Consider the following 16,375-nt stretch of genomic DNA (forward strand, 5'->3'; position numbering starts at 1 on the left):
GGTGTATGCGATACTTTGGACAGCTTCACCCCAATATAGGCTCCACTCAGGTTTGCACACCCCTCAGACTGGAACCTTCAAAGCCAAGGATTATAAGCAAAAGTTCTGAAAGATTTTCATTAAACTAAGTCGCTTTTGAAATCTTAAGACACACTACACTCTGTGACCTAAGTAATGCATGTTTGTGTTGAAACACATTTCGAATTAAAAAACCAGGTTTGTTATACTGCCGACCTGCAAACCATTCTGTAGAAATACTCTACGTTCCTAGTTTGTCCTGAGAGGACCCAACAGTCTCAATGGTCTTCCGCAACAATTATAATATTACAATCACTTAATTACTTTGTCAACTCGACAGTCAATCACGGGGCAGGCATAAAAATTTCCTCCCAGCTAACCTCACTGGGTGCAAAACTCAGAATGCCAAATTTACGTGAAAGCTCTTACTTGCAAAGTACCACCGAGCCCCAATTCCCTAGATGGATCTAGTATGCCATATGTCTTCATTCTAGGTTATCTCCTAAATGCATCATTTACTCCTCTTGGGATATTGAAATCATTTGTCCCTTGGCACATTTAATGCATTTAGACCCCTTAGCCTTAGATCCACCTAGTCTTGTGCCATGTCACCCTCACCAAAGACCTTGACCTTATTCCTTTTTGATCATTTATGTGAAGTCTAAACAAATATAATACAAACATTGATCCTTTAAAGGAAAATGTCGATTGATCCTTTCGAGGTCATGTTGCCTCTACTTGAGCGTAACATTTCTTTTCTTTTCAGGCTTCAACGTCCTCGATGATAAAGTCTGGAAACACTCTCTGTAACTGGTATACGGATTCCCAAGTAGCTTGTGATAGAGGTAAACCATGTCATGCAACCAACACCGTGGATATCTTTCGATTGCGTACTTGCATTGTTCCTCGGTGTAGGATTCATGTGGGTTTGCGTCTTGCATTATCCTCTATCTCTTGAAACAAAATAACACCCTCGATTAGTGAGTCACTTGTATTCAAAAGTTTCTTTAAACGAGAAACATGAAACACTGGGTGCACCTTACAACCTTGTGGTAATTCTAATTTATAGGCTACCTTGTCTATTCTTTTTAGAATTAACTACGGTCCACAATATCGGGGTGATAACTTAGCACACTCTCCTGCAGTCAAAGACTTAGAGTGCGAAGGAACTCTGAGAAAAACTTTTTCTCCTTAAATTCTCTAACGTATTTGTTTTCATTTGCATATGCCTTAGCTCTATTCATAGCTTGGTGGAGGTTAGCTCTCGCAAGTGCTAGCATCTCTCGCATCTGAACTACAAAGTTCGCGACATTAGGTACTTTTTGAGGTACTCCAATTGTTGTTGGATTTGTTGGTCTATAACTATAGTTCAGTTCAAACGGATTGAACTTTGTAGAGGAATGTTTTCTATCATTGTAGGCAAATTCTAACAGGAGGAACCACTTGTTTCATGTATGTTGCCTTAATGACACATATGCTCTAAGCGTATCCTCTAAAATTTGGTGGATTCTTTCTGTCTGACCATCCGTTTTTGGATGATTCTCACTATTGGTTTCCAACTCAGTTCTTGGTGTCTACATTGTAGTCCCAAAATGACCGGTAAATTTGACATCCCTGTCTGATAGTATAGATTTGGGTAATCCATGCAAACGAAATATATGTTTAATAAAGAAATTCGTCACTTGCGGGACACTAACAGACTCTCTAGTTGGAATGAAGTGAGCCATCCTGATAAGACGATCAACTATCAGTAGGATAGAATCATACCCACCTTGTGTCGTTGGTAGACCAACGATAAAGTCCATGGAAATGCTCTCCCACCTACCTAGTGGTATTTCCAAAGGTTGTAAAAGTTTGGGTGGCTTCACTCGCTCTGTCTTACTTACTTGACACGAAAAACGTCACATATTCATGAATATGTTTTTTCATCTTTGGCCAAAAGAAATCTCGCTTCACGAGATCAAATGTTTTCTCGACTCCTGGATGTCTCGCACATGGGCTATCATGGCATTGTTGAATGACTCTCTGCCTGAGATCATTCTGATTAGGTACTACTACCTTGCCATTTCCTTTCAGCATACCATCTCTTATGGTATATCTTGCATAAATCTGGCCTTTTTTGGATGCCACCCTTTTCCCCGGGTTAAATACATGGGTCTTAGGCCAAAGGCTCTAGACGAACTCGTCCATCTTTTGAGTTTCTTTTATCTCAATCATTAGAGCACTTTCTAATACCGTGAAACTCATATTATGCATAATGCGTGACAACGCATCAGTTACTTTATTATCCTTTCCTCTTCAGTACCGAATCGTCAAGTTAAACTCCTGCATGAGTTCTACCCACCTAGCTTGGCAGCCTCTCAAGTCGGGTTGTTTATGAAAATGTTTCAGAGTATCATGATCAACATCAACATAAAACTTTGACCCATACAAATAATGTCTCCATGTTTTCAGAGCATGGACAACAACATACAACTCTAATTCATGAGTTGGCCAATTTTGTTGAGAGGGAGAAAGCTTCTTGCTTTCAAAGGCTACTGGACTTTCCTCTTGGAGGAGAACTGCTCCTATCGCAATGTCACTTGCATCGGTTTCAAGGAAAAACGATTTTTGGTGATCAACTATTTTTAACACCGGTCCTGAGACCATAGCTTGTTTTATGGTGTTTAAACTCTCTTGTTGATTCTGTCTCCATATAAAAGGTACTTTATCTAAGGTGAGATCAGTCAATGGCGATACTCTTTTGGAATATCCTTTTGATATGCCTTCGATAAAATTGGGCAAACCCCAAGAATAATCGCAAAGCGGTCAAACTCTGAGGGATTGGCCAAGTCAGTATCGTAGCCACTTTCTTTGGATCCATTTCTACCCCCTTAGGAGTAATAATGAATCTTAAATATTCAAGTCTTACCATACACAGCATAGTTTTCTTTTTATTTACATAAAGACTGGCTTTGCTCAAACTATTGAACACTATTCTTAAGTGTTCATGATCTTGAGCAACACTTTTTCTTAAAACAAGAATGTCATCAATAAAATATAACACAAACTTCTCGATTTATGGATGTAGTAAATTGTTCATAAGCATGACGAATGTAGCTGGAGCATTGGTAAGTCCAAACGGCATTACCAAAAACTCATAATGTCCAAACTTGCTTCTAAAAGCGGTTTTATGTACATCCTCGGCTTTAATAGAGATTTGATGGTAGCCACATTTAAGATCTATCTTACTGAAAATTACGGCACCATGTAACGCATCTAGTAAATCATCGATCCGAGCCATCGGATACTTGTGCTTAGTAGTGATATTATTCAATGCTCTATAATCTATACAGAGGCAAAAAGTATCATCTTTCTTTTTTTAATATCACTGGTGAAGCAAAAGGTGAGAAATTGGGTTGAATCTGTCTCAGCTTGAGGTATTCTTCCAGTTGCCTTCGCACCTCCGTTTCTTTGGTAAAACTTGACCTCTAGGTGGGCAAAACTCATGCACGAGTTTAACTTGACAATTCAGTACCGAAGAGGGAAGGATAATAAAGTTGCTGATGCGTTGTCACGCATTATGCGTAATATGAGTTTCACGGTATTAGAAAGTGCTCTAATGATCGAGATAAGAGAAAATGGGTTGAATTTGCCCCAGCTTGAGGTATTCTACCAGTTGTCTTCGCACCTCCGTTTCTTTGGTAAAACTTAACCTATAGGGAGGTCTATTTATAGGTTCTACCCTCGGGATTAGTTCAATCTTATGTTGAACATTCCGCTCTGGAGGTAACCCATAAGGTAACTCATTCCTAAAACAATAAGAGAACTCCTCTGCTATTTGATTAGCTAGCTTGGCCATCTCTCCATTTTGGGCAACATCAGTGCTAGTTGAAGGACCATCAATCGGCTCTACGGATGTTGTACAAAGAAACAAAAACTCTTCTTGAGCTTTTCGAACTTCCATTACAAAAACTAATGGTCCTTGAGGTATGTCTTTTTCACCTCGTGAGACATACAGCACATTATTCATCTTGAATTGATAAATGTGCTTTTTTCAATTTATGGATAGATTCTTCCTAGAATGCCAGCCTTACCTAGGGCTATATTTGCGTGAGCAAGCTTTGTCATTTCAAAATCAAGCTTCTTTGCATAGTCCTGAATTCGAAGTTCCAACTGGGTAACCCTTTGGCCCCATACTTCAGTTGAACTTTCGTCTGCCATTCTGACTGTATATGCATAGTCAAATGGGCTAGTCGTTAATTTCAGCCTCTTTACAAGCTTGGAGTTAATTACATTGTGCGTTGGCGCTGAGTCAAACAACACAATGATATCATGATTGGCTACTTGCTCTTTCATCTTAATTAACCCCATATACCTCCTTGCTGCGGGCTTTGATAGGACATTATCAGGTGCACTAGTTACTAGCTTAGCAACAAACACACATAACAAAACAGGTACTGATCTTTGAGAAGATCTCGCTAGCTGAATCTACATCTGTTCTGCTCTGGGACTTTCCTCCATTTCCACGTCGCATTCTGAGATTACCATCTTAGCCATCCGATGATCCTTGTTTTGTGGACAATCTTTCCAGTGATGAGGTTGAAGGCATCCAAAACATAAGCCTTTTCTCCTCGCTTTTTCTCTTTGCTTTGGGTTCAAAGAAGACTTCGACCAAGCCCGGGCTGCCATTGGTGTTACTTTTCTTTTCATTCCAATGGTGGTACTTGATTTAGGAGTCTCCACTGGGTTGGCCTGCTTGGCTTGACCACTAGGCTGTGAGGCACTTCCTTTGCTAATCCACTTCTTAAACCCTGTTTTCTTCAGGTACTCAAACCGAGTCCCAACTTGCACATATCCACTTGATCTGTTCCCTTTTGCATCCTCATAGTTTGAAGCTATTGCAATTGCTTCATCTAGCGTGTTCGCATACTTAGCCTGAACTTCCATCTTGATTCGATCATTCAGTCCAAAGATAAAGTCTTTTACTTGGATTGATTGAGGTAGAGGTTCATAAACTTTCATTACACTTTCTCTAAACTTATCAGTGTATTCCGCCACTGATACATTTCTCTGACGAAGATTTCAATACTGATCACAAGCTCAGGATGCTTTGTCAAAAGGTAAGAAGTGTTTTCTAAATTCTTTTTTAAACCCCTCCCAAGTAGTGGATGCCACTCCATCTTTTTGTTGTTTTATCCACCACCTATCCGCTGCCTCATTAAACATATGGGTGGCCTCGCGGATTTTCTTCATATCATTCCTGATTTCATAAATGTCAAAAGACTCTTCCCATTTGTGTAACTAGGTCTCTATGATATCGGAACTACGGTCAGACATCCGACCAGAATACTTTTTTGGCCTATAATTGGCAATACTAGGCACCTTAGCCCTCCTAGGCTTGACCGTATGAAGACTAGTTTCAGGTTCCATTGGAGATTTACCTTTCTCTTCACGAGATGGCCTAGCAGACATATTGTGAACCATTTTCTTGAGCTCGGATTGCCCTACATTTCTTGTAATTGTTGCGCTAAAATTTGTTGCAAGGCATCCTCCAATAAGGCAATTCTACCAGACAGTGTATGGCCTGCTGGGCGCGACACTTGCGGGGTCAGTCGGACTCTCGAGTCTACGGGATCCACCCTAGAAGCTTCTTCTTCTACTTTCATTTAGGTCAATAAGTGCGTGTGTGTTTTTAAAAAAAAAACACATGTAAATTGTATCCACAATCGAAAGCCCAACTCCCAAATTTATAGCTAACCAGGCGTATATCGAATTGCAATGATAACCACTTTTCCCTATGCTAGGGAAACTCCTGCAATCTCAGAAACCTCAAATCCTTAAATCCAAAAGCATAATCTCGCCCACAATCTAGCTCACACACCTCAAAGCTTTAGAAATTTAACCAAAAAAATAAAACAGGTGGAAAAAGGAAATCGAAAGCCCCCTGGTATCTCCATGTGATCAACACACGCCAGACTGGTCTCATGGATGGTGTGTCATCTGCTAATTGCAACCGTACAGAGCTCTTTACAATGATCAACTCTGCCCAAAATATAACAATCAACTCTGCCAAGGCTGTTAAAATTGATTTTTTTGGCCAGAACTGATGTCTCTTCAACCCAATGTTTCTGTTCCACATCGGAGCAATAAAGAGCACTCATCACTGACCACTCTTTCCATGTGTTACTCCTGAGTCCCGATATCCATCCTCAGCCTATTTCTAGCCTCACTTCCTAATCGGCCTCCCGTTACATAGTTTCATCGTTGCACGCCCTGCTCGTTTAGACGAATAGCCAAGGCTTTTACGCAAAAGAAAATCCAGCTTTTAACCGTATGCCGATTCCTTGCAAATAAGCTTTGCACTAGTTAGAGTCAGCGCGTGATTCCGGGGCTGTGAAAGCGATGGAAGGCGGGGAGATGGAGCACAAGACCTTGCTGAACAATAAGTGGAACACTGTCTTCTACTACGTGCTAACCCAAAACCACCGGTGTCATCCAAGCATCGAAGAGAGCATTGACAGAATTCATGGTCGAGGAGAGAGAGACTACGTCTGCTCAATATGATGCAGTGCTATTACGATCACTCTCTTCAGGTTCGTCAGCTCAATAGTCAATAAGCCATGACCAGTGCGTGCGCCACGCTGATGTTCAACGTCCACCCAAATTGATGAACTATCCGATGGCCTGAACCAGATGACACAAACAATCTACAACCTTAGTCTTTTTCTCTGATCTCATAAGACAAGATCCTAGCTCCTCTAATGGCTTCACGGTCATAGCTCGCTAAAGTTAACGAAGAATCCAAGCAACAGATCGATGCTCCGCCAACCATTCTCACACCTTCACAGAGCGCTGCACTTTGATACCAAGTATTACAATCACTCAATTACTTTGTCAACTCGACAGTCAATCACGGGGCAAGCACAAAAACTTCCTCCCAGCCAACCTTGGTGGTTGCAAAACTCAGAATGCCAAATTTACGTGAAAGCTCCTGCTTGCAAAGTACCACCGAGCCCCAATTCCCTAGATGAATCTAGTATGCCACATGTATTCATTCTAGGTTACCTCCTAAATGCATCATTTACCCCTCTCTTGGGATATCATTAAAATCATTTGCCCCTTGGCACATTTAATGCATTTAAACCCCTTAGCCTTAGATCCACCTAGTCTTGTGCCATGTCACCCTCACCAAAGACCTTGACCTTGATTCCTTTTTGATCATTTACGTGAAGCCCAAACAAACATAATACAAACATTGATCCTTTAAAGGAAAATGTCGATTGACCCTTTCGAGGTCATGTTGCATCAACTTGAGCGTAACATACAATAGCATTGTCTTTTTCTTTCATATCCTTAATTAGAGCTCATTCATCCCTAGCTTTGTTTTCAATTAAAACAATAATATATGGACCAAGAAGAGGAAGCAATGCATGATGAAATAGCCTATGCGTAATGACAAGACTAAGTTATGATGTTTGTAAAAAAAAAAGACTAAGTTATGATGTTAGCACTGATGGTGAAAATATTAACACACAAGCTGGTGTGTGGTCATTTTCTTCTTTTTTCTTTTGTTCATATTTGCTTTAAGCAAGTATTTTCAATGAGGAAGCGGCGTATTTAGAATGATGCTACATCCATGTGGCTAGACATTAGAATAACCTCACATATGTAATGTTGTTGTAGATAATTGATTGGGTGGCATGCTTATGCTCTTATTTGGAATGCGCAGCTCCTCTCCTCTAGTATTTTCATGCTTCTCTTATCTTCACTTGATCATGCATTAATAATGAAAGAATAATATTGGTAAAGATGGATGGAAGAGAGAAAGATAGAGATGAAAAAAGAGATTGAGAAGAGGTCTAAAAGAGAGAAAGATAGAGATGGAGAAAGAGGGACCTTGCTTGCCTCCAATATTCTCTACTCTTCTCTTTTGGAGCTCCTCTCCTCTCCTCTTCTATTTTCATGCAACAATGAAAGAAGAGATTGGGAATGAAAGAAAAACATTGAGAAAGAGGAATGGAAGAGAGTTCAAGAGATGGGAATTTTCTTACCATTTTCCCTTCAAATTTATGGCTTGCTTTCTTCTCCTTTATTCTATACTCTCCCTTCTTCTTTGTATTATCTAAACTTAAGGATATTGTTGTGTTACCTTTGCAGGTATCTCAATCTCTTTCTTATCACCATTTAGGCTCTCTCTTCATGCTATCTCTTTTGGTAGGTACATATTGTCATATTCATGTCGTATCTTTGTTGACTTATGTCATGTTTATTTCACTCATAAACATGCTATTATAGGGTCTTGTTAAATTTTCCCCCACGTATGGAGCTTTTCAACTTGGGAGTGGTACTAAGGGTCACTTCACATGTATTTTGTTAGTATCTCTATACTTACTATCTTGTTAATTAATGCTTCTTGTTTGATATTTGTTCTTTTTTGTAGCTATTCTTGCCCTTCTCTTTTCTCCTCCATTTCTTATGGATAACTCTTGTTGCTATAGAATCGTGTGGTTGATCATATGCCAACCAAGGATGATTATAAGTATGCTTATAAGCATAATACTCAAGCTCTCTTTGACAAGCTTGAGCATGAGGAAGTATAACTCGATTGTCTGAAGCTATGACAATAGTAAGTCTCTATCCATTTTTACTTTTGTAAGTAGCTTCTTTTAAGTTGTATAATGTTGACACACTTAATATACTTTTCCATTCATGTTGCATGTAACCTACACCATTTAGTAACATTGGAGAGGGCGAGGGATCAAAAGCCACTGGAACTGGAGAAGGAGAGGCTGAGGATAAAATAGCTTCCTTCAAGGGTAATTTAGATTGAGGAGATTGATGAGGGCTCAACGTGCTTCTTAGATTGTAGCTACTCTCTCTTTTTCATATAGAGTATGAGCCCTTTTAGTTCTTGTAATTGATCATGTGGACTTATACACTTCTGTATACATTCATCTAGAATCTTTCCTTTTTACCACTTTCTATACTAATGGTCTTTGGTACATAAGATCACACGTGTACAAATCCATTATAAAGAATTCATTGCCATAATGACTTAAAGTTCTCAACAACTTACTCAGTTAAATTCTTTTAATTGACCATAGTCGCAGTAGACTCATTTCTTTGTGAGAATTCTTTCCATTACAACACTAAAGCCAAAAGAGATATTTGTGGAATTTACTCATCTTACAATGGATCACCTATTGGAATGTCTATCACATGCCCATTTTCCCATAAAGGCTACATCTTTGAGAGCATCCATCCCACTAAAACATAAAAACTAAGTGAATGTGTACCACACACCCATTTTCCACCACATTTATCTTTGAGACCATTCTACCCACTTTAACATAAAAAACAAAGAAGACACCAACTTCTTGTTAGCTACTTAGATGCATGTTAACCCTGTGCAAGTGACGGCTAGAAGCATAGTCTAGAGCAACAGAGATTAGATTAGTGTGTGTGTGGAGTAGTGGCAAAGTTCCATTTGTAATATCATGAGCTTGAAAGATAACTTGATGGATCTTCAGGGTAATGATAGCCAATTTGCTAAATTTATGATCATCTATGCTACAATGAGAAATGACACAATCGTAGGTGACCAACACCCTTAGAACCTAGGAATGAGAGAAATAGTGACAACCATGTCTTTATATACCTTGGCCATCTTCCAATTTTCATGCAGCCTACTAATGAATGCTTTTTCCTTCCATTCCACTTCCTCTCCCTCTCCCTCTCCATCTCCCCATTCCCTTCCATCCCTCTCACATTTCCAATTCCTCACTTTCATTTCCAAATCCTCACTCTCCTTTTAATTTCGATTTCTCTTCCCTTTTTAATTGCTCAATCCTATTTTCCTTGCATCGATTTCCCATTTCCAACTCATGAGTAACTTTTCTAATTCTTTAGTCTTGCCCCTTTAATTTGTCATTGCCCTGTATGGGCAATACTTCAAGAAATGGAAGGGGAAGGAAGAAGATATAGTTGAGGTGATGGTGGGGTGCCTTGGATGATGTGCCCACTTTAGATTCGGTCTCTAAAATTTTAGAGCCCTTTGTTTTAATGTGACATCTTCCTTGCTGAGCGATGGATGATCTAGACACCTCACAGCTCATCCATGAATCCAAGTGGCAAGAAAAAAAGAGGAAGAAGACTATTCACGAAGATATGATAATAATAGAATTTAGGGACTTCTCTAATTTGTGGTCATTGATTACATTTTTGTTAAATTCCTTTTAAGTTGTGGTCATGCATTGCATGCATTTCCTTTTAATTTTTGGTCATGCATTGCCATTCTATACATTAACTCCTATGATACACCTTTTTGTTTCTTGTAGACCTTGAAAGTTCAATTTGACTTTGTGAATATCTAAACTAATTTGGGATTGGTAATATGAAATTGATCTTTTTAAATAAAGAACAACATAAACTTGGTTGCTATAATTCGACAATGTAATGAAGATCCTTAGAGAGTAGGGGCACAAAAACACAAGATTAATGGATGAACTCTCTAGCTATAGAATGTATGTTTAAATGTCCCCAACTCACCTTGGGGTCACTACTTAAGTAAGATAGAGAGGGGTCAAGTAAGATAGAGAGGGGTCTCTGTCAAGTAAGATAGAGAGGGAGATAGAGAGGGATCTCAATCAAGTAAGATAGTGTTGTCACTTTTTCTCCCAAGTACAGGTTCTAAGGGTGTTGGTCACCTACAGTCGTGTCATCGCTCGTTATAGGATAGGTGTTCACAAGTGTAGCATAGGTCCTCAGGTTGTAATACATATTCCGGTGAGGCTAAAGCATGGAAAGCATATCTCATGCACACATGGCTGAGAAAGAGGGCTTAATCATAATGATTGATGGAGGCTCTCGCCTCCATGGGAGTTCAAGGGTTTAGAAGGGGATTTCAAGGTTCAAAAAGGGGATAGGGTTGAGAGAGCTACCTAGAAGTTCTAGGGTTCAAAGGGGGTTGCAGGGTTTAGGAGGAGTCCAAGGTTGAGGAGTGGAGAGCTAGCCTCCTTTGCGAACTCGAGGGGCAAGGGTTGAGGAGGAGGGACAAGGAAGGAGGAGGAAGAGGGAGGAGGGTGGAGGAGGAGGGAGGAGGGAGGAGGAGGAGGGGGAGGAGGGTGGAGGAAGAGGGAGGAGGGAGGAGGAGGAGGGTGGAGGAAGAGGGAGGTGGGAGGAGGAGATGGAGGAGGAGGGAGGAGGAGATGGAGGAGGAGGGAGGAGGAGGAGGGAGTACAAGGGTAGGGAGTGCAAGGGAAAGGGCATGCTAGAACATGATAGTGTAAGAGAGCATGGAAACAATGGAGATCAATCACATGAACACAATAGTGATCTTGAACTCCAAAGACTAGGAGCTTCATTCCATTGAGAGATATTTATACATATTGGTCTCTACACAATATGTAGGTACCTCCGTGGGGGGACCTCTTTTGTAGGAGACCTTTTGGACAAGAGTCCCTCCACTTTTAGGGGGGACCTTTTGGGTCTCTACACAAAGTGGTGGGACCTCAAAAAGTGTAGGCTTTTAGTCGTTCTCTCTAGATTTAGTATTGCTCTCTCTAGGTCCTGATTTTGCAAAGTATAATTGGATCTTTTCTAGAGAGGCTTTTGGCTATCCTCATCCTTTAAGATTCATCATACCATAGGGTTAATAGATAGAGAGGGAGATATAATTTTTAGTAAACTTGGCAACATAAACATGCGATGAAGATCCTCCTTTAAGGGTGCGAAAACATGAGATCAATGGGGATGATATTTGTAGTTAAAAGCAAAAAAAAAAAATTCTTCCTAGCTCACTTTGGGGTCTTTGCTTGTGTAAGATAGAGGGGGTGATGTAGTTTATCCAGGTTTCAAGTACAACCATGAAGGGAACCATACTCTTATAGTTTCCAATGTTGTTAAGACCATGTAATAAGGCCCTTTTATGCATTTGTTTCTATTAGTTGGTGTCCTACTTGGAAAATTCTACATGCATCCTTCGATTCCCCTTCAATTTGGGCCCTTGAAACAAGATTTTTGCACCCAATGCATGATACGTTTCACTTTAAGAATTTCAATTGGTACAAATGAGCAATTAAGTTTGCAAAGATCACCAATTCTATAAGAAAGGCTTTGGTATCATAAAATACCACGACCATTTATACAAAATATATAGCTAAGTGTGGCTCCTAAGTGGGTACACATATAGATCTACTACACACATGGTAGACAACTTTGTAGTTATTCTGCTATCCTTAGACTTAGATCTATAACCATGTTTGTCCTTCTACTACACACACGGTAGACAACATAGTGTTATTGTGCTATCATTGAACTTAGATCTACCCATGTGATAGTCCTTCTATGCCCGTGATAAATTTTTTATTGTTAAAGCTGATTAATTACATCCACAAAGATAACCAATGCTATACTAAAGACTTTGATAACTGTAAAAGAATTCTACCCCGTGTATAAATATAATGAATTAGGCTCCTATGTGGGTACACATATAACCAAATGGTAGAGAACATAGTAGTTATTATGCTATCATTGGATTTAGATCTACCCATGCAATATTCCGCTTGTGCTAGTGATGAATAATCCATGCCTTACCATCTTGCAAGCTAGTGTCATCCTAACTTTGTACTCCTCATCTAAGTGATCACCTGTGGGAAATTGACCCTCATACTATGACAAATGCTCTTAATCTAATACTATTGTAGTCACACACACTCAAAGACTACTCTAGAGGCATCGTAGGTGTGGTCCATCCTAGTATTGAGCATTAAGATACAGGTCTTGAATACTAGGAATATTCTAGCATACTTAAAAAGTCTATTTAGTAGTGGCTTGGTCCTTTATTGGACTTTGCATAGTAATAGATAATTTTGATAACCATATTTCATTCTCTTGCATGAAGTGGCGCTTACATCACCTTTTCCTGGTTCTAAAATATTCTACATAGCTTTACATATCCATGTACTAAAAACGTAGCTTTACATAGCCATGTACTAAATTTTTGAGGAGGTAGAGGCAAGGTGCTTTATTTTTTGCTATTTATGAAGTGCTCCTTATGGAGTGCAAAATTGTAGAGTTAGGAAATGCTCTTAGTGTTGAGTGTAAATTGCAGCCTCTAGTTGGCTCTTGTCCTTACTACCTAGTCATTGCCACAAATACCTATGAATTATAGGATTATGACTTGCCAAAGCCTAGGGAGGCTATATTTCAAAGTGATCCTTCAACATACTTGATAGTATTTTTGATTACCATTTATGGATGTCTTAATAGAATGACACAACCCATCACATAAGAGATGCGGTAGAGATTACCATTGGAAATAGGGGTCATGAAATATGTTAAGGTATCAATGAGTTATCTATATAATGTGACATACACAACTTTGGTTGATACATTTGCATGAAATTCCATTATCTTTATTAGTATTGAAATAGGCTTAACATATTGCGTGTGGAATTTCTAAAGTAGGACATGTCCATACTGTGCTATTGCTCACTAGAATGCATAATTATTCTTATATATTTCAACACCTAAAGAAATAGTGCAAATGGCCAAAACTATTGTGTCTCCCCCTCACTTGCCCCTCACACGTGTGTGTGTGTGTGTGTGAGAGAGAGAGAGAGAGAGAGAGAGAGAGAGAGAGAGAGAGAGAGAGAGAGAGAGAGAAGCAACTTCCAAAACATTTTGCAACTTGATGCCTTGTGAGCCTCTTATTTCTTCTTGAATGTTAATCAATTCGACTAGTGATAGTAGAGAGAGAGTAGAGAAAAAATAGGAGGATTTCTAGGGAAAACAGAGAAAGAGTAGTTGCATTGGAATACGTCCAAATATGGACTTAAGTAGTGGGGAAATAATTTTCGAAAATCAAAATTCATAATTTCACTTTTGAAACGAGTTTCATTACTAAGGCTATCTTTCAGGGAGGCGAAAAATCTTGGTGTTCGAATGAGGGTGAAAGCAATAGTAGTATAAAAGATGTGGGGGGCCTAGGGGAAAAAAAGACATTAGCACATATGTAGTTTTAAAGACAACATAGTACATATTTAGTTGAGATAGATCCAAATGGAAGAGTTATTTGGGGTTGTAAAAAAATAACAAAGCGCTTATTATTTTGACCTTGTCGTGGGAGGCGAAAGGGGCTGAGGGGCCGCCACGTGGAGGCAGGGGAGGCACTGCTTTATGAGGGGGTGGGTGGGTGGGTGATTGTATAAAGCGATTGTTTTGTTAAATAATTATTAGCTGGTTTACGAGGAAAACTGAATTTTCTAGTATTTTGCATGGCTACAAATTTTATGGCACGTAGATCAACGGCTAGATTCTCTTCTTTCTAAGTAACGTCGCAGCAGCTTCACTTTTTCTGAGAATCCGCGTGAACTGATAAGCCCCTTCTCTTCTTCTCTTCCCTATATAATCATCTCAACTTAGTTGTTAACTCAACAATTTGAACCATTCCCGCCCTCAGCAACGCAACAGTTGCAGTTCTTCATTGCAATTCCTCCTCCTCCTCCTCCTCCTCCTCCTCAACTCCTTCGCAATTAATTTGCTCCTACATTTCCTGCAGCTTCTAATTGCATCCCTCCATCATATCTTTCACAATGCCCTCCCTCTTTCTTTTCACCCTTCTGTTTCTTAATCTCCGGCCCCCGTCTGCTTTCGCTTCAGATCCTGACCCTTTAACTGACTTCTCCATGCCTGATCCCTCTACGGACAGCGCCATGTCGTCATCGCCCATCCATTCCTTCACCCTCAGAAAAGTTTTCGAGAATGGAGACGTATCCGTCGGCCCAGGAGGCAAACGAGCTGCACTGAACATTAACATATATCCCGCGATGAAGTAAGGGCAAATGTGTATGTTTTGAGATGAAAAAACCGCTTGACTTGTAGACTGTCCTTATTTTGATTGGCTCGGAAGAAAGCTCTTTCGCTAGCACTGGCTCTGTCACAGATTTCTTTTCGTGACCCTTTAATATATTGCTGGTCACGCATGACCAGTTAAATCTTATGAATGTATAGCTGACGTCGATGCCATTCGCAGGAGCCAGGGTCTTACATACGTGCAGTTTCAAATGAAACCTTGTGGTGTCAACCTTCCCCATACTCATCCTCGTGCAACAGAAATGCTTACTTTAATCAGCGGAGGACCTCTACAGGTTGGCTTCGTGGACACCTCCGGTAAGGCTGGCCGCTGCATCTTTTGACCCAGTCATCATGATCTTTTAAGTGTTCTCTTTTCTGTTGTTCAAGCTGAGAACTGTTGGTATGGTTGGTTCCTCTTCCAGGTACAGCGCACATTGATATCCTACATCCGGGCGATATCACGCTGTTTCCCAGAGGTATGATGCACTTCGAGATCAATGTCGGCTCGCAGACTGCATTCTATATTTCTGCTCTCGACAGCCAGAACCCTGGAACTCTTGTAAGTACTACCAGCTCCATGTCTGAGACCCTCAATCCTCTAAATTCTAATGTTGAATCAACTGTAAAACTTTTTAATGCAGACGACCGGAGGTGCTCTTCTAAACTTGCCAGCGAGGGCTTTAGCGACTGCTTTAAATGAGGATCTTGACACAGTGAAGAAGCTCGCGTCGAACGTCTTCCCATATGGTCCTGCCTTGCAAATGAGTGCTGCCTCCGTCTGTACACCTGGCAAGGACATTACCACCCAGTTCTAGCTTAGAACTCCGACGAATCAATCGTCGATATAGATGCCTTATTACAATTCGGATTCTTGCCGCTTAGAATTCCGATGAACCAATCGCCTTTGTACATGACTGGATTCTGGCCATGGTCCTTTTTGTGATTATTCAACACATGTACGAAATTTAGCATAGTCGCTGTGGTAACTGCCTTTCCAACTCCGAACTCCAAACTTTAATAGATTCAACGCGCTGCTTTCAGAATCTTTTGTTTCATCTTCAAAGTTTAACCTCTGGATAACTCCAATTAGTTACACCGTTCCCTAAGGATCAGAGGCTTAGATACGAGCAGATTCAGAGGACGTAAATGTAGCAGTACAGAAATTTGTAATGTGTATAACTTCATTGTTTTGAATTGCTTATCGGTAGGATGACTAGCCAGCTTCCAAATTGGGCCTTGATTGCCGAATCAACGATAAGGGAGGTGCTTCAAGCTTACGTTCAATCATCACAATCTCCATGTGGTTATGTACAACTATTTATGGTATATATGACCTACTAGGAAATACTTTTCCTTGAAGGATGTTCCTTGACTAATATGAGTCTCTTGGTTTCTCAAGAGAAAAAATGCACTAATGGAGTAAATAAAAAAGGCCCATAAGAAAGTTCATCAATTGATGCTTCAACATAGAGGGAAGAGTGCCTTCACAACATAATATTCAAATGAAAGCATTTTCGGG

At 40.1% G+C, this 16,375-nt stretch overlaps 1 protein-coding gene across 1 annotated transcript; it reads left to right on the forward strand.

Annotated features, from left to right (window-relative positions):
• The first annotated feature begins 14,532 nt into the window (after positions 1-14,532).
• LOC147895130 (putative germin-like protein 9-2) lies at positions 14,533-15,671 on the forward strand. Its single transcript, XM_087384171.1, has 4 exons — positions 14,533-14,833; positions 15,035-15,171; positions 15,279-15,415; positions 15,498-15,671. The coding sequence occupies exons 1-4, from the start codon at positions 14,595-14,597 to the stop codon at positions 15,669-15,671; spliced, it is 687 nt and encodes a 228-aa protein (XP_087240297.1). The 5' UTR covers positions 14,533-14,594.
• Positions 15,672-16,375: the final 704 nt, after the last annotated feature.

This window comes from Dipteris shenzhenensis, chromosome 13 (assembly GCF_047967505.1).
Source record: "Dipteris shenzhenensis isolate YYH24624 ecotype China chromosome 13, Dip_SZ_1.0, whole genome shotgun sequence".
In the NCBI taxonomy this organism is placed as follows: domain Eukaryota; kingdom Viridiplantae; phylum Streptophyta; class Polypodiopsida; order Gleicheniales; family Dipteridaceae; genus Dipteris; species Dipteris shenzhenensis.